This window comes from Salvelinus fontinalis, chromosome 31, assembly GCF_029448725.1.
Source record: "Salvelinus fontinalis isolate EN_2023a chromosome 31, ASM2944872v1, whole genome shotgun sequence".
Taxonomy (NCBI): Eukaryota; Metazoa; Chordata; class Actinopteri; order Salmoniformes; family Salmonidae; genus Salvelinus; species Salvelinus fontinalis.
Window position 1 is genome coordinate 39,165,558 of NC_074695.1, and position 24,116 is coordinate 39,189,673.

At 41.2% G+C, this 24,116-nt stretch overlaps 1 protein-coding gene across 5 annotated transcripts in view; it reads right to left on the minus strand.

The window, feature by feature from the left end:
- Positions 1–7,808: 7,808 nt before the first annotated feature.
- Positions 7,809–24,116, minus strand: part of LOC129830217 (kazrin-A-like) — a 223,939-nt gene continuing 207,631 nt past the window's right edge. For all 5 annotated transcript variants that reach the window (XM_055892597.1, XM_055892596.1, XM_055892598.1 and 2 more), the window contains 7 exons: positions 17,213–17,418; positions 16,757–16,875; positions 14,751–14,982; positions 11,224–11,325; positions 10,218–10,384; positions 9,392–9,572; positions 7,809–8,685 (listed from right to left, as the gene is read on the minus strand). In XM_055892597.1, the coding sequence (XP_055748572.1) occupies positions 8,527–8,685; positions 9,392–9,572; positions 10,218–10,384; positions 11,224–11,325; positions 14,751–14,982; positions 16,757–16,875; positions 17,213–17,418 (1,166 nt within the window). In that variant the 3' untranslated portion in view covers positions 7,809–8,526. The remainder of the gene's footprint in view (positions 8,686–9,391; positions 9,573–10,217; positions 10,385–11,223; positions 11,326–14,750; positions 14,983–16,756; positions 16,876–17,212; positions 17,419–24,116) is intronic.

Sequence of the window (24,116 nt, forward strand, 5' to 3'; positions counted from 1 at the left end):
GGTAGCCAACTTGATAAAATTGCTAGGTGGCTAGTAGTATTACAGAGAAACAACAACATGTCCTATGGGCATACAACATTTGAACTAGCTCATGAGCCATTTTTAAGTTATATTGTTCAAGAATCAATGGGTATATATATCATACATTTATAAATCCAAAAATGTATGATTTTTTGGTCTGGACCGGACCAATCATGGATGTCTTTGTTTAATTCCGATTTGGTCTTGTCCTGACCGGCCTTGATTTCAATGTCCACAGACGTCCGGACCGACCTATATTTGGCCCATACAAAGACTTCTATAATTGGTTCTCATGTGGTCCAGTCTGGACCTTCCTTGATTTGGCCCAAACATAGACGTCTATATTTGGTTCAGATTCGGTCCAGTCTGGACCGGCCTTGATTTGGCCCAAATATAGACATCTATGATTGGTGTGGCCTAGTCCAGACTTGATTTGGCCCAATCATAGACATCTATGTTTCACAAGTTTGGACAGCACAGTACAGTAGAGCATAGCAGAGTACATTACAGTACAGTAAAGAAAATACAAGTAAGTATAGTTCAGTAAAGTACATCACAGCACAGTATAGTACAGTATAATGTATTGCATTGAACCCACCTTACTCCAATGCATTCTACTCTACTGAACTAAACTGCACTGTACTCTACTGAATTAAACTGTACTGTACTGAACGATTGACGGGCGATTGACATTTGGCCATAGAATAAATTACCAAACAATATGTATTTTCAACATCTGTAAATTACGTATTTTCAACTTTCATTCAGAACCAAAAATGAACCTGATTTTAACGTCTGGAAAACACGTCTTTCATTGTCTTCAGAACCAAAAATGAACCAAACTTCAACGTCGCAAAAATACGTATTTTCGACATCTTTCCAACGTCATTTTGCTTGCTGGATAAGGATTCTAGCTTTTACATACACAAATTTTGTGATTAGCGTCATCGGAATCTAGGACTTGCCTGGTTAAATAAAAGTTCAATTAAAAAATATATATAAATAGGACAGGTATTTCGTACACTATAAATGAAGGAATGTTGAATTTATTGATTTATTTATTAGCATGGTGCAAGAGAGTACAAGGGTCATTCCACCAATTTGTTACCTTTGGAGAAGTGTAACTTTAACCAATTTTTACATTCTGTCACGTTTTCCCATCTCAAGAGGTTGTTAAATGAAACAAATACTATTAAGTGACAAATAAAGTAACAGGGTTGACCGTAACAGGGTTGACCGTAACAGGGTTGACGATTTCTTCTTAAATCAGCCATTAATCCCCTTTGTGACAGGAGGAATGGAAGCTTGTTGTGGGCAACAGGGAGTGCCAATTAAATGCAAGAGTCACAAGAAAAAGTTAATAATTGATGAAATATTTATAGCCTGTCTATGTGTAGAGTTTTGCCCCACCCACTCAGTTTTTCTTTTAAAGACGCTCTAATCCAGAGCGATTTACAGTAACAGTTAGGGTTAAATGCGTTGCTCAAGGGCACACATGAGTCAGCTCAGGGATTGGAAATAGCAACCTTTTGGTTACTGGCCCAATGCTCTTAACCCCTAGGCTACACGCCACCCCGTTTTGTGGTCTTTTCCATCACAAAATACAAAAAAATGGCCAACTAGAGTAGAACCAGGTCACCTGCTTTTACTCTATGATTTGACTATTCGATGTTCAAGTCACATTTTTTTTTGGGGGGGGGGGGGGGGGGGGGGGGGTAGTTTCACCACATTAAAACGTTCAGTTCACTAAACAGAGTTCAGTTCACTTATAAGGGTTGACCTTGAAACGAGTGACACAGGGTTGGCAGAGTTGGGTGACAGAGCGACATGTCAAAATACAGATTTTTTCAATTCAATATTGGTGGACAATTTCTACTTAAAATATCAAAGGGACACAAAAATTAAAAAAATCCCTTTGAGATGTTACAAGATTCAAGAACATTATTGAAAATTACTTTATCATGTGGCCAGCATAATGCATTATCATTTTGATAGTTAGGCTACTGTAGGCAACATTAAGCCAAGTTCAGTCAAACAAAAATGTAACTTTCACTATCAAACAAGGATTGCCAACCAATGCATATGCTACCTCTCATTTATTGGAGTTTTTTAACCATCAAAATTCCACGATTGGAAACATAACCTCTACCATATCAGAAAATTGTATTTTTTAGGGGTAAGAATAACTTACTATATAGTGAAGTGAAAATTATACTACATAAAGGTCTTGGTACTGTATGGTTGTCCTATCCCCCTCTTCAAACCTAATCTGATCAGGTGGTGTAGCACACTTGACATTTAAATGTATCTGTGACGTTTACAGGTGAATGCGATTTTTGTGAACACAGTAAAATTGCCTTTAAAAGCTACAATGTTGACAGCGCTCATATTTTTGTGCTTTTCAGTCCATAACTACCCAAAAGAACTGAGTTCAGATAGTTGATATTAATTTATGATGGATATGAGGCAATGGAATGTAGATTTATGTCCTTGTTTGCTTACAGAGTTTATATCAATATAAACAGCACAGAAGTGCAGTTCCTCTTTCTAATAGGTCATTATTTCCCCAGCTAGTACGTTTGGTTCCTTGTAAGTTCTGCCGACAAATGTTTTTAGTTTCAAATTGGTTGTGGGAACGAAGCCATATGTTTTCTGACCGGTAAAACTGATTGAGTTTCCTGTGAGGTTTTATTAACGCCATGAGAATGGAAATTACAAGTTCTTTGGAGGTTTTTGAATAACTTCCTTAAAATGTACACTGAATGTTTCAATGAGACTTTTATAACACTGCTATCTTATTTTGGGTTAACCTTTTTTTAATCTCCAAGCACAGATAGGACACATGGACATTCATTTCTTCAGGCATTAAGCATGCAAACACATTTATTTTTTTATTGTGACACAGAATCAGTCAGATTCAAACCTATAATCTTCTGTTCTCTCTACATTGAATTTGTCCACTGTGCCACCAAAATTGAGCTAGCATGCCATGTTGTTTTACGCATACAAAGCTGTTAATTTGAGTATACTCAAACAGACCCCATTTCAAAGGAAACACACACTTATTAAGATCACTTGTGGTCAATTAGTGGGCATGGCTAACACACCTGAACACACGTATCAAGATAGAGGATAAAGAGAGTTTTGTTGATGCTGAGAACATAATGTAGGTTTTTAAATAACATTCTTAGAACTTTCTGTGAACAATACTAATGTTTTCTTGTGTTTTTTGGAAAGTTTTCTTAATGTTCTGAGAACAGAATGTATGTTTTTAAATAACATTCTTAGAAAGTTCCCTGAATGTTACTAATGTTTTCTTGTGGTTTTTATGGAAAGTTCTTTCTTTCTTTCTCTCTCTCTCTGAGGACCTGAGCCCTAGGACCATGCCTCAGGACTACCTGACCTGTTCACCGGATGCTCTACCTGTCCCAGACCTGCTGTTTTCAACTCTCCAGAGACAGCAGGAGCGGTAGAGATACTCTGAATGATCGGCTATGAAAAGCCAACTGACATTTACTCCTGAGGTGCTGACCTGTTTCACCCTCTACAACCACTGTTATTATTATTATTTGACCCTGCTGGTCATCTATGAACATTTTAACATCTTGGCTATGTTCTGTTATAATCTCCATCTGGCACAGCCAGAAGAGGACTGGCCACCCCTCAGCCTGGTTTCTCTCTAGGTTTCTTCCTAGGTTCTGGCCTTTCTAGGGAGTTTTTGCTAGCCACCGTGCTTCTACACCTGCATTGCTTGCTGTTTAAGGTTTTAGGCTGGGTTTCTGTACAGCACTTTGTGACATCAACTGATGTAAGGAGGGCTTTATAAATACATTTGATTGATATTCCACAAGTTACCACCGGCTACAACTAGGACTTTAAAATGCCTATTTACTCTGTTCTGTCTGACTGCGCAATCCACTGTCTCACCAGCCCAGGCAGTGAAGTCATCTCCACTATAAAAAGCATCTAGACATTATCTCACATTTCTTTTAGACTAACATTTAGTTTTCAACAGTGGAGATTTGTACAAACCTTGCCTGTCTGTCTCTCCGACATTTGCAACATTGTTTCAATATTCAAATTCGATCTCCAACTGTCCCATAGTAATGAACATGTAGGGATCGGGAGTCGGGTCGAGAGAGAGCGGCAGGCAGCGTTTCTCATCCAGTCGAAATAATGAATCAGCTGGCATAATTTTTATTGATATATACAAAGAAATGTCAATTGAAAAAGGTAAAATGCAGCTAGTTTGCAGTCTTTCCAGCTTCTGTTTTAAGTTATTGTGTTAGCTGTGTTGTTGGCTTGCTCCTCTGAACAACAGTGTCCTGACGAGTGAGCACATTTTCTATGCCAGGCAAAATCGTGCCTCATTAGCTCATTGTTATGGATGGATCCAAATAAATGTTACTAGAAAACAGCTTAAACAAATGCAGCTACTGTTGTTATTCTGTCTGTACTGTTTGACGTGACAGCTAGGCAATTATCCATAGTTGCCTAGCTGGCAAGCAAGGGATAAGAACTTTCCAGCCAGTATGGCAATGGAACATTTAGAATGAACGACTGGGTCGCGTCCATAGATACAGAACAAAAAGACTGAACAACTGGGTCGCTTCGCTGGCAACCGAACCAATAGAACAAACGACCAGCCGCCTTGGGTAGCAACCTTAGATTTCTTTTTCGAGACTATATCTTGTGGAAGGATGAAATAGTATGAATAAATTAATCAATATAACGTTTTTAATGAAAATCTGTCAATCATTATTTGAATATTTTTATTTATTTTATTTCACCTTTATTTAACCAGGTAGGCCAGTTGAGAACAAGTTCTCATTTACAACTGCGACCTGGCCAAGATAAAGCAAAGCAAAGCAGTGCAACATAAACAACACAGAGTAACACATAAACAAACGTACAGTCAATAACACAAAATAAAATAAATATAGAAAAAGTGTGTGTGCAAATGTAGAAGAGTAGGGGGTAGGCAATAAATAGGCCTTATATGCAAAAATAATTAACATTTAGCATTAATACTGGAGTGATAGATGTGCAGATGATGATGTGCAAGTAGAGATACTGGGGTGCAAAAGAGCTAGAGGGTAAGTAATAATATGGGGATTGTCACGTTCCTGACCTATTTATGTTAGTTTTTGTGTGTTAGTTGGTCAGGACGTGAGGTTGGGTGGGCATTCTATGTTATCTGTTTCTATGTTGGTTTCGGTTTGCCTGGTATGGCTCTTGATTAGAGGCAGGTGGTTTGCGTTTGCCTCTAATTAAGAGTCATATTTAGGTAGGGCATTCTCACTGTTTGTTTGTGGGTGATTGTCTCCTGTGTCCGTATGTTATGTTCGTACCACATGGGACTGTAGCGTTTGTTTGTTTCGTTTTCGTTTCGATGTCGTCTGTTACCTGTACGTAAGTTTATGTTTAGTTATGTAAGTTTATGTTCAGGTCTCGTCAACGTCGTTTTCTTGTTTTGTAGTTTGGAAGTGGTTTCGTTTCGTGTTTGCCATCATCATTGTTTAATAAAGATGGCTTATTTCCCAAAGCCTGCGTTTTGGTCTGAGGATCCTTCTCTCCTCACCTCGTCCGAGGATGAGGAGAGCGTCACCCGTTACAGGGATGAGGTAGTCGGGTGTGCTATTTACAGATTGGCTGTGTACAGGTACAGTGATCGGTAAGATGCTCTGACAGCTGATGCTTAAAGTTAGAGAGGGAGATATAAGACTCCAGCTTCAGAGATTTTTGCAATTCTTCCAGTCATTGGCAGCAGAGAAGTGGAAGGAAAGGCAGCCAAAGGAAGTGTTGGCTTTGGGGATGACCAGTGCAATATACCTGCTGGAGTGTGTGCTACAGGTGGGTGTTGCTATGGTGACCTGAGATAAGGTGAGATAAGGTGGGGCTTTACCTAGCAAAGACTTATAGATGACCTGGAGCCATTGGGTTTGGCAACGGATATGTAGTGAGGGCCAGCCAACGAGAGCATACAGGTCAAAGTGGTGAGTAGTATATGGGGCTTTGGTGATAAAACGGATGGCACTGTGATAGACTACATCCAGTTTGCTAAGTAGAGTGTCGGGGGCTATTTTGTAAAGGACATCACCAAAGTCAAGGATCGGTAGGAGTCAGTTTTACGAGGGTATGTTTGTTGGCATGAGTGAAGGAGGCTTTGTTGCGAAATAGGAAGCCGATTCTAGATTTAACTTTGGATTGGAGATGCTTAATGTGAGTCTGTTACCAAGATGTTGGTAACCCGTTGTATAAAAGTGATAATGCCCTCAAAGCCAGTGTTTGGAGGATATATTGGCACCGGTTGGCCAACAACACCCGTGCCAATATATCCTCCAAACACCGGCTTCTCGGGCATCATCACTTAATTGAGGTTGAGTAGGGAGAGTGAGTAGACCAGCCTAGACAGACACCCATGCTGGGAAAGGATATTATGAATCGTTTGAGCTGCCATAAGATAAACAGCACGTCAACACTTCACTATGAATGCTAAACACCATGACGACAAAAACAGAAGCTGCTCCGTTGATCATGGTGACTTTGAAGTATTGGGGAAGTAATGTAGCATCCGGGTCCCAAGGATTTTCTTCCCCTTCAAATGATACCAGTTCTGGTTCCTGTTGCTATCCTTCCTGTTTTGGGGGCACCACTCAGACAGAGGGAGGTGGAAGGCCACTACAGAGGAGGGCTGATATTGCTCACTTCTTGGAACTGACAATGTCTATCAGAGAAATATGCTCAGCCGTGTATTCCCCAAAAACATTGGGCACCTTTCATATGGCCTTTATTGCAGTCACAGCGTGCAGATGATCAGATCTAATAATGCTGTGTGTGTAACATCTCAGGAACGGCACTGATATATGTGACGACCTGGAACATAACCATTGTTTTGTACTGTTAACATCCTCTCATACTTATATCCGACACACCGCAACGACAAAAAGCCAAAAGCAGGGGGTGTGTTAGCGATCACTTGCTGGGTGTCGACAAACAGTGGCTGTTTGTGCTGTTTCAACATGTAGAATTGTCGGGAAATGAACAGAAAATGATGGCCGATATTCTAGTCAGAGGCAAAAGGAAGGATATGATCACCCTAGTTTACATGGCAGATGAATGGGTTTGTTCTACACAATGCATTAAGTTCTGAACGTTTTGTAGCATTGCACCCTCCTGAACAGGTCCCTGGACATCCCATAATAATGAACCTTTTTATCGGAAGAGGGTGGGTGGTGCCAATGAGGGCTTTGCCCCCTTCTGCAGTCAGTCAGTCAGACACACTCACAGCATGCAGCCAGGCAGAGGTTGATTTAATGCCTCTGTTTGGGTTGCGTCATTCCAGTGTAACCATGGCGATGCAGTTATCCTGAATTAGAGGAGGAAGTGGCATCATCAAACATGGACAAGAGCCACATTTTCCCCACAGATTACTACTATGAGGGAGGGTATGAGAGAGATGACTCATTGGTGCACTCTGTGGCCTGTTCTTCAACTGTTACTCCCAGAATGTACACACACACACACACACACACACACACACACACACACACACACACACACACACACACACACACACACACACACACACACACACACACACACACACACACACACACACACACACACACACACACTTCCTCTTCAGAATAGATATCTTTATTGCATTCATTCATTCTTTGATTTCATTCTCACCCAGCCTATTGTTTTCTACCTGTTGTGCTTCTATTGGAAGACCAATTACTCATGTCTGTCATTGAAAATAAGTAATTTTAATAACCCATGTGCCATGTTAATGGTTTTATTGAATGTATCAAATGTCACGAGGGAGTGTTCATTTTAGTTTAGACACAACAGTGTAAATTAACAAACTGAAAAAAGACTATCAAACATACAGTTAATACAACTTCAAGTTTAAGTTTTCATCTTAGACAATGTCCATAGTCCCAGTTCGCAAGGCATCTGAGAAAGTTTCTGTAACACCATGTTTGAATTAAACATCAAAAAAACATTTGCTATAAATCTCACTTGAATAGTTTTCTTTTGTTAATTCGCAATGAATCAGGAAAGTACCCTGTACACAAACACATGACCACATTTCCTCATCAGCTCTTGTTTTTGAGAAACAGGCCCGTCCTCAATAAGAACTACTAAACACTAACTAATCGCTGAGCCATTTCCTGTTTAAAAAACCTTTGCACATAATGCAAATACAAAAATAAAAGCCTATTCCGTTTAGGTTTGTTTCCATGGGATAGACATGTGTCCTCACAAAGGTCAGATTATTCGACAAATACCAGTGAGAGATGTAAAGAGTTGTTCTTAGACTATAAATGAAAAAAAGATTCCTTCTCTCTCGAAAATAGTGTATTCTGACCAACAAAGGCTCCATCATTCAAAAAGTACAGTAAACATCACTCGTCTGGCATCCCACAAAGCACTGTTGTCTTCTGCTGTGCTGTAGGCACAGATGTCACATGTCGATGACCTCACATGTCGATGACCTCACACGTTGGTGACCTCGATGCCCGAGTGTTTGTGGATTGGACTCCCCTCGGTCCTGGGCGGAGCTTCGTCACAAGCCTCTCTCGGCAGCGAGCCGTAGCTGCTATGACAACTCAAGTCCCGCCCACTGTGGGCTTTGGGGCTGAACCCTAAAGGAGGCTGGGGGAGGAGAAGGAAGTCAAGCCCTGTTCAAATACTTTGAAAATGCATCCTTACTTCCTCCCTTTCTTGAAGTCATCACCGATCTGACCTGTTTGGATTGGTGAAAGCTAAATAGTGGAACCTGCTTTCACCTATCCAGTAATGTTAGATCAGTGGTTACTCCAAGGGGAAGGAAACAAACAGGGCTTCATTTAGCTTTTCCATAGAGTAGGCCTATAGCCAAAGGAAGATAGTCCTTTACTGTGTAGCCGATATCGTCGCTTCCTCAAGGCTTCAAACTGAGAACATCAGCTACACAGTAATGACGTATCTCCCTTGGGCTATATGTTTACACTATATGAAAGCAAATACAAGAGGAACGAAGAGGGACATTCTGGCTTCAAGGCCTTTTTCAACACAAAGACTTGAAGCTAAAACATCGTTACAGGAATTTATTTGACAGGGTCAGTGCACGTTGAAGGGATAGTTCAGAGAAATGACATATACAGATATTTGTTCCCTTGCCATCAAATCTGTCTATGGACAAGGAGCGACTGCAATCCACACTTTGGGTTTGTTAAACTAGCCACGGCCAACAAATGCTAATTATTAGCATTGAATTTAACTGAACTATGCCTTTGATCAACATTTTATTGTTTACGTTCAAGTGTGACAGAGTTAACAAAAGAGCAAATTTTCATCCGCAGTCTAAGGGAGTGCCCACCTTGACGGCCCGTCTCCTGAGGGAGCCTTCGTCGTCCGGGTGTGTGTGGCGGTTGGTAGAGCTGGTGGGCCGGCCCAGGGAGGCGTGCCGTAAGGGTGTGGGCGGGGAGGCGTGGCGTAGAGGCGTTGGCGGGGTGCTCATTGTCCCCAGCCTATCATGGTTTTGCTGTAGACCTCCTGACCTGGGGTGTCAGGGTCAGGAGGGAGGGGAGGGGAGGAATGGGTACATTATTGATTGATTAGGTACAGATTATTGATGAGCAGATTCCTTACTGATTATGTAGTTGTTTAAGCAGCCGTTCTTAGCCAGAGTGACTTGCATGTGATGAACCTCTCCATTTTCCACTCTGAATCTGTCCTGACTTGAATCTGTCCTGACTGACAGTTCAGTGTCCTGCACACGTGATCCCACAAGTCCCCTCTTGAATTAGGTTAAGCAACAGATGTTGTCTATTCATCCCTACTTTTCATCCCTTTCCCTGACAATAAGGCTGCCATTTAATCAACTGCCATTAAAATCTTACAGCGCCTGAGAGGGATGCAAACAGGTGGACTTCCACTCTGTCACTTAACCCAGCCATACTGCAGAGTGGGGATCAACGTAGATAAACCATACATCTTCACCCTTACTCTCTCCCTCTCTGTTTCTCTGTTCTTTTCTCTTTGATTCTCCCTTAAGTTATATCAATTTAATCTAACCACATTTACCTCATGACTTTGGTCTTATCCCTCCCTCCCTCCCTCCCTCCCTCCCTCCCTCCCTCCCTCCCTCCCTCCCTCCCTCCCTCCCTCATTTGTCATCTCTCTCTCGCTCTCCGTTGCCTCACCTGGCTGAACTGATGAGGACCTTCATCTCCTCGGTGAGGTGGCGGCGAATCATGTGCTTGTTACCGGGTATACCCAATGCCGTTGCCATGGAGTCGGTGTTGAAGGAGGGGTCTAGCACCATTACAGCACCGTGAACTCCACTGTTCTGGAGACTGTCAGCAAACTCCTTCACAGGATGAGGAGGGAGAGGGACAAAAATCTTTTTTTTAAGGGTTCCTAAAAATGTAAAATAACAGAACCGTCATTATAAATAAGAATTGGTTCTTAATTGACTTGCCTGGTGAAATAAGGTTGAATAAAAGTGTAATGGAGATTTAAAAAAGCATACTAAACCAACATTTTCACTGTGCACGCATGCAGTGTTGTTCTATCTGCCTACAGGAACCCTCAACATTTACTGTAACATTTGATTGAATAGGGGTTTGACTGACAATATCGAGTTGGGCTCTTCAGATGAAAACATCTTTGATTTTCATAGTTGTTCTGAACTAAATGTAGTCAATATCAATAGAAGGGATATCATAAGCAAAAGCTCCTGACTACTATCCGTTTATTGAAGCCGTGACTCACTGTGCGGTAACCACAGAGATGACGAGCGGTTCAGAATTGATCACAAAGGTCCTTTCCTTTATCTTTCTGCACAGACAAGGAGTGTCAATAAACCTGACGCAATTTCCTACACTCCCCCATGCATATAACAACACATAAAAGCTCTCTGTCTATTGTCAATAAACACACTATGATCTCTTAGCATGATTTGAATTGGTTTGCAGTATGCACAATTCTGTTTTAATGCATACTTTGTGTATAGAATGATTCGTAACCATTTGTAAGCAAATGTAACCATTTGTAAGCTTTTTCAGGTTAAATACTGACACCGGTCAGATCTTATCCTAAGTGTCAAAGATGTATCAATGAGAACTGAGTGTAAACGTCAGATACCATGTTCTCACAGTACTTGAGTGTGCCAGTGTTGTTGGGATGATAATGAACACTAGACCCCACCTTAAGGTCAATGTCTCGGACCCACTTAACGACCCGATGACACGTCCATACCACGGGATCCAGGTTCTGATGCTCACACTGAGCCCGTCTGGCCTGGAGGGCCTGGAGAGAGTTGAGACGCACGCACGCACAGACACACGCACACCACAATTAATTTGACATTCAAATAAACTTTACTTTCACCCACAGATCACAGATGTGTGTATGTGTGTCCGAGTGAATGAAATGACATGTATTGTAGCCAACATGTATACACACATACATATCTGTAACGTCTACAGTGCATTCGGAAAGTATTCAGAACCCTTGACTTTTTTCACATTTTGTTACGTTACAGCCTTATTCTAAAATAGATTAAATTGTTTGTCTTTTCCCTTCATCAATCTGCACACAATACCCCATAATGACAAAGCAGGAACTGGTTTGCAGAAATGTTTGCAAATGTTTAAAAAAAAAATACTTAAAGATCACATTTACATAAGTATTCAGACCCTTTACTCAGTACTTTGTTAAAGCACATTTGGCAGCGATAACAGCCGCGAGTATTCTTGGGTAGGATGCTACAAGCTTGGCACACCTGCTTTTGTGGGGTTTCTTCCATTCTTCTCTGCAGATCCTCTCAAGCTCTGTCAGGTTGGATGGGGAGCATTGGGGCACAGCTATTTTCAGGTCTCTCCAGAAATGTTAGATCGGGTTCAAGTCCAGGCTCTGGCTGGGCCACTCAAGGACTTTGAGACTTGTCCCGAAGCCACTTCTGCGTTGTCTTGGCTGTGTGCTTAGTGTCGTTGTCTTGTTGGAAGGTGAACTTTCACCCCGGTCTGAGGTCCTGAGTGCTCTAGAGCAGGTTTTCATCAAGGATCTCTCTATACTCAGTTCATCTTTCCCTCGATCCCAACTAGTCTCCCAGTCCCTGCCGCTGAAAAACATCCCCACAGCATGAGGATGTCACCACCATGCTTCCTCCAGACGTGACACTTGGTATTCAAGCCAAAGAGTTCAATCTTGGTCTCATCAGACCAGAAAATCTTGTTTCTCATGGTCTGAGAGTGCTTTAGGTGCCCTTTGGCCAGGCAGCCAGCTCTAGGAAGAGTGTTGTTGGTTCCAAACTTCCATTTAATGAATGATCGAGGCCACTGTGTTCTTGGGGCCCTTCAATGCTGCAGAAATGTTTTGGTACCCTTCCCCAGATCTGTGCCTCAACACAATCCTGTCTCAAATTCCTTTGACCTCATGACTTGGGTTTTTCTCTGACATGCACTGTCAACTGTGGGATTTCATTTAACATTTATTTAACTTGGCAAATCAGTTAAGAACAAATCCTTATTTACAATGACGGCCTACCCCGGCCAAACCCAGACGCCGCTGGGCCAATTGCGCGCCGCCCTGTGGGACTCCCAATCACAGCCAGATGTGATGCAGCATGGATTCGAACCAGGTACTGCAGTGACACCTATTGTACTGAGATGCAGTGTCTTAGACCACTGCACCAGTCAAACGTTTGGACACACCTACTCATTCCAGGTTTAAAAAAATGTATTTTTACTATTTTCTACATTGTAGAATAATAGTGACGACATCAAAACTATGAAATTATATGGAATCATGCAGTAACCAAAAAAGTGTTAAACAAATCAAAATATATTTTATATTTGAGATTCTTTAAAGTAGCCATCCTTTGCCTTGATGACAGCTTTCACAGTCTTGGCATTCTCTCAACCAGCTTCATGAGGTAGTCACCTGGAATGCATTTCAATTAACAGTTGTGCTTGTTAAAAGTTAATTTGTGGAATTTCTTTCTTTCTTAATGCGTTTGAGCCAATCAGTTGTGTTGTGACAAGGTAGGGGTGGTATACAGAAGATAGCCCTATTTGATAAAAGACCAAGTTCATATTATGGCAAGAACAGCTCAAATAAGCAAAGAGAAATGATAGTCCATCATTATTTTAAGACATGAAGATCAGTCAATCCAGAACATTTCAAGAACTTTTCAAGTTTCTTCAAGTGCAGTACCAAAAACCATCAAGCGTTATGATGAAACTGGCTCTCATGAGGACCGCCACAGTTAGGAGGACCCAGAGTTAACTCTGTTCCAGAGGATAAGTTCATTAGAGTTAACTGCACCTCAAATTGCAGCCCAAATAAATGCTTCACAGAGTTCAAGTAACAGACACATCTCAACATCAATTGTTCAGATTAGACTGCGTGAATCAAGCCTTCATGGTAGAATTGCTGCAAAGAAACCAAAACTTAAGGACACCAATAAAAGAAGATACGTGCTTGGGCCAAGAAGCACGAGCAATAGACATTAGACTGGTGGAAATCTGTCCTTTGGTCTGATGAGACAAAAGTTTAGATTTTTGGTTCCAACCGCCGTGTCTTTGTGAGACTTAGAGTAGGTGAAAGGATGATCAATGCATGTGTGGTTCCCATCGTGAAGCACAAAGGAGGTGTGATGGTGTGGGGGGGGGGGGGGGCTTTGCTGGTGACACTGTCGTGATTTATTTAGAATTCAAGGTACACTTAATCAGCATGGCTACCACAGCATTCTGCAGCGATCCGCTATCCCATCTGGTTTGCACTTAGTTGGACTATCATTTGTTTTTCAATGGGACAATGACCCAAAACACACCTCCAGGCTGTGTAAGGGCTATTTGACCAAGAAGGAGAGTGATGGAGGGCTGAATCAGTTGACCTAGCCTCCACAATCACTCAACCTCAACCCAATTGAGATGGTTTGAGATGAGTTGGAGGAAAAGCAGCCAACAAGTGTTCACCATATGTGGGAACTCCTTCAAGACTGTTGGAAAAGCTTTCCTCGGGAAGCTGGTTGAGAGAATGCCAAGAGTGTGCAAAGCTGTCATCAAGGCAAAGGGTGGCTATTTTGAAGAATCTCAAATATAAAATATATTTTTTATTTGTTAAACACTTTTTTGGTTATTAAATTATTCCATATGTGTTATTTCATAGTCTTTATGTCTCAACTATTATTATACAATGTAGAAAATAGTAAAAATAAAGAAAAACCCTTGAATGAGAACGTGTGTCCAAATGTTTGACGGGTATACTGTAGATAGGTGTGTGCCTTTCCAAATCATGTCCAATCAATTGAATTTCCCACAGGCGGACTCCAATCAAGATGTAGAAACAGCTCAAGGATGATCAATGGAAACAGGATGCACCTGAGATCAATTTTCGAATCTCATAGCAAAGGGTCTGAATACTTATGTAAATACGGTACTTCTGTTTTTGATATATTTACAAATATGTCTAAAAACCTGTTTTCGCTTTGTAATTATGGGGTATTGTGTGTAGATTGATGAGGATTTGTATTTATTTAATACATTTTAGAATAAGGCTGTAAAGTAATAAAATGTGGAAAAGGGAAGGGATCTGAATACTTTCCAAATGCACTGTATGTCTGTATGTACAGTATGTACAGTATGTAAGCTCAGTGCACTTTTGAACATGTCATGTATTGGTAATGTTTATGTATAGCATATACAGTTTGCTGTTTGCATGACACCTACCTCCTTATCGAAGTGGAGCGTGTGCAGCAGCTCAATGCCCAGCACCAGGCTGACCTGGTGGGCCTTCTTGGTGACATTGAGGGACCTCTCGAGGTCCCGGCGCGTCAGAGAGTTGAGCATGCGCCCATCCACCAGGTGTGTGTGGAAGGCCTGAGAGTACTGCGGCAGCCCTACGTCGCTCAGCCAGGCCTTGGCCACCCAGTGGTGGTCCATGTCTGCAGCCTTGGACAGCCTGGAGTGAGAAGAGCGAAGAAAAGAGAGAAGAAAAGATGAGAAGAGATCAAGAGAAGACAGAGGTCAGGTCTGGTAAAGAGATTATCAACATTTTGGACGTCCTAAAGTATTTTTCGGGTTGAAAAGTATAGTGAACAAAAATATAAACACAACATAAAACAATTTCTAAATTTTTACTGAGTTACAGTTCATTTCAAGAAATCAGTCAATTTAAATTCATTAGGCCCTAATCTATTCATTAGGCCCTAATCTAATCACATGGCTTGGAAGGGGCGTAGCTATGGGTGAGCCTGGGAGGGCAAAGGCCCACCCACTGGGGAGCCGGGCCCAGCCAATCAGAATACGTTTTTTTTTCCCACAAAAGGGAAGCCGTTAGTGGAGGTCCAATTCTCTAAAATGACGTTTGAGGCGGCTTATGGTAGAGAAATTAACATTAAATTCTCTGGCAACAGCTCTGGTGGACATTCTTTGCTCAGCATGCCAACTGGCCACTTTTTGTTGTTGTTGTTGTACCTTTACCCCTTTTTTCACCCCAATTGGTAGTTGCGGTCTTGTCCCATCACTGCAACTCCCCTATGGACACGGGAGAGGTCAAGGTCGAGAGCCATGCGTCCTCCAGAACACGACTGTGCCAAGCCACACTGCTAGCTTAACCCAGAAGCCGGCCGCACCAATGTGTTGGAGGACACACCGTCCAGCTGGCAACTGAAGTCAGTTTTCCGGCAGCCGGCCCGCCACAAGGAGTTGCTATAGCGCGATGGGACAAGGAAATCCCGACCCGACCAAACCCTCCCCTAACCCGGACGACGCTCGGCCAATTGTGCGTCGCCTCATGGGTCTCCAGGACACGTCCGGTTGTGACACTGCATGGGATCGAACCCGGGTCTATAGTGACACCTCAAGCACTGCGATGCAGTGACTTAGACCGGTGCGTCACTCGGGAGGCCCTACTCTCTCAAACTTGAGACATCTGTGGCAGAGTGTTACGTGACAAACTGCACATTTTAGAGTGGCCTTTAATTGTCCAAAGCACAAGGTGCACCTGTGTAATGATCATGCTGTTTAATCAACTGCTTGATATGCCATATCTGTCAGGTGGATGGATTATCTTGGCAAATAAGAAATGCTCACTAACAGGGATGTAAAAAATTTGTGCACAACATTTTTGCGAAATAAGCTTTTTGTGCAAACGTCAGCCTAATGTGATTGCAATCAGTTTTGCTCTCTGAGGTGTAAAGAGTATATCCTCCATATTGGACCTGTATTCCCAGACAAGGGTGTTGGGGTCAGTTCATTCCAATTCCAGCCACTCCAGAGGTTGAATTGAATCCATGTGCAATTCAACATACAGGAGCTAGCCTGGAAATGACCCAAACTCTACTTGAAAGCAATAACATTCCAACTTACATTCTGGTGTTAACTGCTTTGGAACGCTTGGTGGCAACAGCTCGAATTCCAAATCTGTGTTTGCCAAACCCTGTATATCTCTAGCTCTGATGAATGTTTAACCTTGCTTACACTAGTGTGCCTGTCACATATGGTGTTATGCAGTTTGATAGAATAGTGTTATTCATGTGTTACCATCTCACACTAGATGTAGCAAACAGCTACTGTATATTTGTGAAGTAGTAGAGTAAACCTTTAACCGCAGATCCAGAGTCAGAAATTATTTTACCCTCCCAATGTTTAAGGTTAGGATTTGGGGTTGGGTAATCTGTGACGCTAGAGCTGTTTTTTTTGTGAGAGGGAGTATGAGGAGCTGAGCATCTCACCCCCTGCCGCTCTCGGCTTCCCTGTAGTCCTCGATGGCCAGCCGGAGCTTCCTGCGGTGCATAGAGCTGGTGACCCCTAACCCCAGCTCCAGATCCTCATCTGACAGGCCCAGCAGCACCTGCAAAGGGGTCAAAGGTCAAACCACACTCTATTGTAGCTGTAGTGGATTTCCAGATTGTGATTTCACAAGTACCTTTGATTTACGCAGCAGCATGTACTGGATGGGTGGAGTTGACAATTGATTTAGAAACGGGCAATCTCTTGACGGGAAGTCTCCAGCACACACAACCAATCTGTCCATTTCTGTATCAAATGTCAATTCTCTCCACCGTCAGGACATGCTGATGTGAAAATCAAATGAATCCACCTCTGAAAGAGATATCCAGAAAGCCACATGGGTTTGATTGAATACTGGCCTAAGTCTTCCTACAGTTTGACGTCATCTCGGATCATACCTTGCCACTCTTCACATTCTCTGAGCAGGCGCGAATGTACATGGGCATCGCCATGACGACCTCCAGCCAGGCCTGCACGGTGCCCGCCCTCCACAGCGACATGGGCATGCCACGGGCAAGCTCCACCTGCTGGAGGCGGTCCAGCTGATCCTCCCCGTCCGATAGGCTGAGACTGAGGCGGGTGGGACTTGAGAGACTGTCTGAGTCTGGATAGGTGGGCGAGGGGGAGTGGGAGGAGAGATATGAGCAGGATGATTTTGGAAGGTGAGAGAGTGGTAGTAAGGGGGCAGTGGGTCTTCTATAAGAACAGACAAGGATCATAGTAACCAAAAGGAGACAGAGAGCCCTTGCTCTGCTGTTTGGCTTCTGTTTATGAGACAGAACTTTGGAATGATATAACACAGTTTGACTACTTGACAGCTCTAGTGCATAGCCCAACCCAATAGTTTGCCAGGGCTCACGCAATTGTGTAAGCAAGTGAAGTCCCTATAGATCATAGCTGGGGTCATTAGTTGAATAAGGAGAGTTTATTAACTATCTGATCAACGTGTAGGTGTGCAGTCTCCCTCAGGAGCAATATCCCCTTTGCCTTGTTAGTGAATACGCCAGCAGGTGGCGGTCTAAGGCTTCTTTGGCATGAACTTCTACTGTATAAACTAATGGTATCGTCCCTCAGTGAAAAAAAAAGTATTATCATTAAAATATGTACAACATAGAAGGTAATTTTTCCTGTAGCAATAATCACATAACTCATCAGAAATACCAGGGTTATGTTGTCCTTATCAATGAAATAAGAATTACATAAGAATAATGAGATGATAATTTCAAGGTTTTTGTCATCAGGCTTATATTGTAGCAGATTCACATTGCTTTTTTAAATTACCTACTCAACGACAATGTTGTAAGCTGTCTTCAGTCCTTCTGGAAAATTGCTGCCATTTCTTTTTTTTTGGGGGGGGGGGGCACCAAATGAAGAATGACTTATAATTACATTATGGCTAAGAGCCTAGTCATATCCCAAGGTAAGGATACAGAAGAATGGAGGAATTGTTCTGCTAGCTTCTTGAAAGGGCCTCCACTCTCTATGGCTGCTTTGTGTTCACACTTGGTTGCATAATAAAGATGTGAAAACATTGAAGCACAACCCCATAGCCTATACTATCAGCACAGAACAGGTGTTTCAATCTCAGTGGGTGTCGGGTAAAACAGAACAACAGGTTTTCATTCTGCACAGTTTCCTCCCCAATGATTTCCTTCACCATTCCTTCAGTCTTTCTTGATTCACGGCAGGAAGTGTAGCAAAGAAAAAAAAAAACTTTCAGAGATGGTACATTCATTATAGTGTTTGGTTCATGTAAACAAACAGCCAGCTAATTGGTCAGCAAATGTTCAAGTTTGACATTGCTAGTAGACACTTTCTGTATCCCCTCCACGATAGCGTGTACTGTTGCTCAAACAACCTAATAATTGGCTACGAGCTAGAGTAATGCACAAATTTGAGCACACTGTCTGTTTTGGTGCATGCTAATAATACCATATACTGTATATATATAACCTTTTCACACTACTGAGCCAAACCAAGCTGTACCAAGATGAGCTGTGCTTAACTTGTCTGGTTACACATCGACTATAGTTGCTGGAAAGGGCAATGTGAAAAGAAGATATCAGAGCCAGCACTGTACGGTTCGGGTCGGCACCATAGTGTGAAAAGAGTATTTAAGTAGAGCAGTTGAGTGAGGTTATCTCTGGGACCCTCCCACCCAGTCCAGATGGCTGCTTCAGTTTAAACAGCATGGGAATGAGCCAAGATGGGCACCACAAATTCAAAACCACCAGCCTCCACTGTCCAACAGACGTTTGAAGAGCAACCAGTTGCCATGGAGATGGGCCAGTCTGTCTGCGTTGGGAGGAGTTTGTGCGTGACACTGTGAAAATGTTTCATTACACCCTGCTCAACACTCACTCTGTGTTTTGAAACAATAATACCAAAGGCGCTGCACCTGGATTTAGACATTGATTTGATATGCTGTACTATAAAACAGATGAATAACAACCATTGTCCTCAAAAAAGTCTCACTTGTGAAAGTGTCTACAACTGTCTACAACCCCTATTAATAAATATGAGAGCTACGGGCTACTTATAAAACAGATTATATTACCCCATATCGACCCTCCATGGAGATATGCGCTCCTTCTGACTTTTGTGATAAAGCTTATCAAATTAACGGAGACGTTGGAGGCAATCCCACTGGCCACAAACTGGTGACACAGCCTACATGTATCACTCCTGTGTCATCAATCCCACTGGGCACAAACTGGTTGAATCAACGTTGTTTCAACATCATTTGTCATCGTATTGTGATGTGGGGAAAAGTAATCAACATACACTGTTGTTTTGAGGGTAAAAAAATCAATAACAGGATTAACATGTCATCATGGTAATCACATTTCATCATGGACAAATTTTGTATAAAATAAGTTGAATTTGTACCTTTAAAACAACGTCAGATCATCAACGTTATATCCACTATGAGAAAAAGAACAATAGGCTGAGCAGCACCTCCTGTTGGAGAATTGATCTATCTTCAGCTATCTATCTTCTATCTATCAGCTACCCTTTGGTCCCCCCATCCAAGCCTTGCTTAACTATTATATTTGTCACTGACTATTACCAATGTGCTATTAAAATAATGATTATTGAGAGATCTCCACTTGAAAATGAAATAGATTCACTGTTGCTATCGAAGTCATTCCAAAGGGTAGGTTTAACAGAGAGAATGAAATGGGACCATACTTTATCACTCATGTCATCAATGATGTTATTTAGGCCTATATGGCATTTTCAAAATAATCAACAGCTATTGTTTCAATTTAACCTAGAATTAAACTAAAACATACAATACAATAGACCTAGGGTTTCAACCTCTGGTTCATTTCAAATGTAATGATATTTAGTCATATTGAATTGTGTTTGGTTGTCAACGCAATATCTTCTGCTTGGAAAGTTCCATATGACATGACTTTTGCTGTCAATTTACTAGTGTTAACTGTTTTGAAAAGGGAATGTCCAACCTATTGCTGATTTTTCAAATGGCCTCAATGAATTTAAATTTGACTTTAATTCCAGTTTGTATACACATTTATAATCGATATGTTGGATTCACGTATCCATCTCAACCAAAAAACGAAGTTAATGAATAGGACTAAGTCAAATCAAACTTTCTTAAAAGTGCATATAAAGTTTGATTATGATTGGATTTAGTCCTATTTAGTCCTGGAATAAAAACCAGACTAAGTCAGTGGCACAGAAGGATCTATCCAAGCAGAAGACAAATTTCTTCAAATATTGATATTTGGTTGCGTTAACAACAAACACAATTCAATATCACTTTTGAAGTACAATAAATAGCCTATTAACTTGCCTACAAGTTTGATATACAAATACTATGTTGGTTTCACATCTCCAACTAAATTAAAGAATGGTATTAAATCCAATCAAGCTCTTGTTATTATTTTGAATGTGCGTAATGGGTCTTGGTGATTCAATAGCCTAGTTAATCATCATGTCTTTTAACACACTATCTATGTTTTGCTTAGTCTGGCAGTAACCCAGAACTATCAAAAGGCAGAAGATCTCACTTGCTGCTGCTGACAACAACTGCATGTAAGTTGTTCTTCTACATCATAATAAATATATGTCTGCATCAATAGCGGTGCGTGAGTAAAAATCACTGGGGAAGCAAAGACAGAAAAAAAGCCAAACTGTGTTGTGATCATTGCGTTGTTTCCTCTATAATCTGTTAGTTCATATGCCTTGACACCGTGATATAAGGCAGAGGCAATAAGAAGACATAGTGGCAGAATAAATTCAACCACAGATTTATTTCATCACAACACCGGAGCGCACCCTGTCCTGTGAAGTCCACAAAGCATATTGCATGTAACAAACAGTTACATGACCTACAGCAAGGTCAAGAAAGCTGATGTTTCCGACATTTTCGGACCACTAAACGACTATTGATTTAGAACACCAGAGAGTTACTACAAGTCACAAAGTGTTAAACAGGAGCTGCCTTCACTATTCCAGCACAATTTCAACATCATCAAATCACCTATGCTTCATCTAATACAGCGATAGCTAAACGATAACAAAAACAATTTAGTCCAATCAATGTCAGCTAAATATGATGTGGCTGTGGTTCTGATTTGTGTGAAATGTTGACGTTGAAAGGGTGCTGGATCAATAGTTGTTAAGTAGTCTTAAAATGGCGGAAACATGAACTAACTGTTTGCTACATACAATATGCTTTGTGGGCTTCACAGGACAGATGTTGCTCTCCGGTTTTGTGATGAAACAAGGGTGTGGTTGAATTTATTCTGCCACTCTGTCTTCTTATTGTCTCGGCCTTAGTCCTATATATTACTGTGTCAAGGCATATGAACTAAGAGGTTATAGAGCAAACAACACAATTATCACAACAGGTTGTAATATGGCTTTTTTTTTTTTTTCTTGGCTTTTTTTTCTTGGCTTCCCCAGTGATTTTATCCACACACCGCTACTGTTAACATGTGTAGATCTTTGATAAACTTTCAGATAACTGTCATCACATAGACACACCATTTCATTACTAAATTGATCTTTCTTTATGAACTAGGAAATTATGAGTTGTTAAAGCCTATTTTGGAAAGTTAGGACATTAGAATCTAACTTTAAAACCAAAACATAATTTCTCTACTGTCTGCAATTGCAAAATACTTTCTGTTAAAGAAAACGTGTAAGCGTAAACTAAGCCAATATGACATGGTCTCAGTAATCTGAGCAGGTAAAATAAATATGGTCTCTTTTTACACATGCTGTCTGACATGACAGTTATACCTGGTGCTCCCGGCCAGAACACGCTCTAGGGGGTCATGGGACATTTTGCAAATGAATGATGTTGTACAGTGTCTTATACAACATTACACTTAAACACTTTCTTTACCAAGAAGTATTTTGCAATTGCAACCGATAACAGAATTATGTTTTTGCTTTACTTGCCTTTTATTTTTAAACAACTCCTTATTAGAGAAATACGGATTTAGAAATTAAATGTTGTAATAAATTCTTTAGTCATTAAAAAAAAATGTTTTGCGTATTTTAAATAACTTGCAGAAAATACACTTATGACACTGTCATGAAGCATTATGAGCATCCTGTGTCACTTTACTTGGACTACGAAATTGCAGTTTATGATACTGTCAAGAAGCATTTTGACTATCATAATCATATAAGCCAGTTAAGCCTATCACGTCCATGCCCTTATTTCAGTCATCAGTCAAAAAGAGGGTGTCTTCTCCTGAAATCTGCTCCTGCATTCATCCCAGTCATAAGCAACAGAGCATTGGGGTAGGTGTATGTCTGACAGCAATGTGTGCACAATTACAATGATCATTTAATATGGTCCATTTCAGAAAATGTTATATAAGATAAACATACTGTTGACTATGGTTATGGTATAATGGAATGTTTTACATTGTGTGGTAGGTTTTGTGTGTTTTGACAATCTTATGTAGGTGTCATAACCAGCCATAATAAAATAACTACCGTGGCAGGTTTTGTGGGCTTTGACACTCTTATGTAGGTGTCATAACCAGCCATAATAAAATAACTACCGTGGCAGGTTTTGTGGGCTTTGACACTATTATGTAGGTGTCATAACCAGCCATAATAAAATAACTATCGTGGCAGGTTTTGTGGGTTTTGACACTCTTATGTAGGTGTCATAACCAGCCATAATAAAATAACTACCGTGGCAGGTTTTGTGGGTTTTGACACTCTTATGTAGGTGTCATAACCAGCCATAATAAAATAACTACCGTTGCAGGTTTTGTGGATTTTGACACTCTTATGTAGGTGTCATAACCAGCCATAATAAAATAACTAGCGTGGCAGGTTTTGTGGGCTTTGACACTCTTATGTAGGTGTCATAACCAGCCATAATAAAATAACTACCGTGGCAGGTTTTGTGGGTTTTGACACTCTTATGTAGGTGTCATAACCAGCCATAATAAAATAACTACCGTTGCAGGTTTTGTGGGTTTTGACACTCTTATGTAGGTGTCATAACCAGCCATAATAAAATAACTAGCGTGGCAGGTTTTGTGGGCTTTGACACTCTTATGTAGGTGTCATAACCAGCCATAATAAAATAACTACCGTGGCAGGTTTTGTGGGCTTTGACACTATTATGTAGGTGTCATAACCAGCCATAATAAAATAACTACCGTGGCAGGTTTTGTGGGCTTTGACACTATTATGTAGGTGTCATAACCAGCCATAATAAAATAACTACCGTGGCAGGTTGTGGGCTTTGACACTCTTATGTAGGTGTCATAACCAGCCATAATAAAATAACTACCGTGGCAGGTTTTGTGGGCTTTGACACTCTTATGTAGGTGTCATAACCAGCCATAATAAAATAACTACCGTGGCAGGTTTTGTGGGTTTTGACACTCTTATGTAGGTGTCATAACCAGCCATAATAAAATAACTACCGTGGAAGGTTTTGTGGGCTTTGACACTCTTATGTAGGTGTCATAACCAGCCAAAATAAAATAACTACCGTGGCAGGTTGTGGGCTTTGACACTCTTATGTAGGTGTCATAACCAGCCATAATAAAATAACTACCGTGGCAGGTTTTGTGGGCTTTGACACTATTATGTAGGTGTCATAACCAGCCATAATAAAATAACTACCGTGGCAGGTTTTGTGGGTTTTGACACTCTTATGTAGGTGTCATAACCAGCCATAATAAAATAACTACCGTGGAAGGTTTTGTGGGCTTTGACACTATTATGTAGGTGTCATAACCAGCCATAAAATAATGCAATATATGTCACAACAGGTCGACTAAATATGTGTCA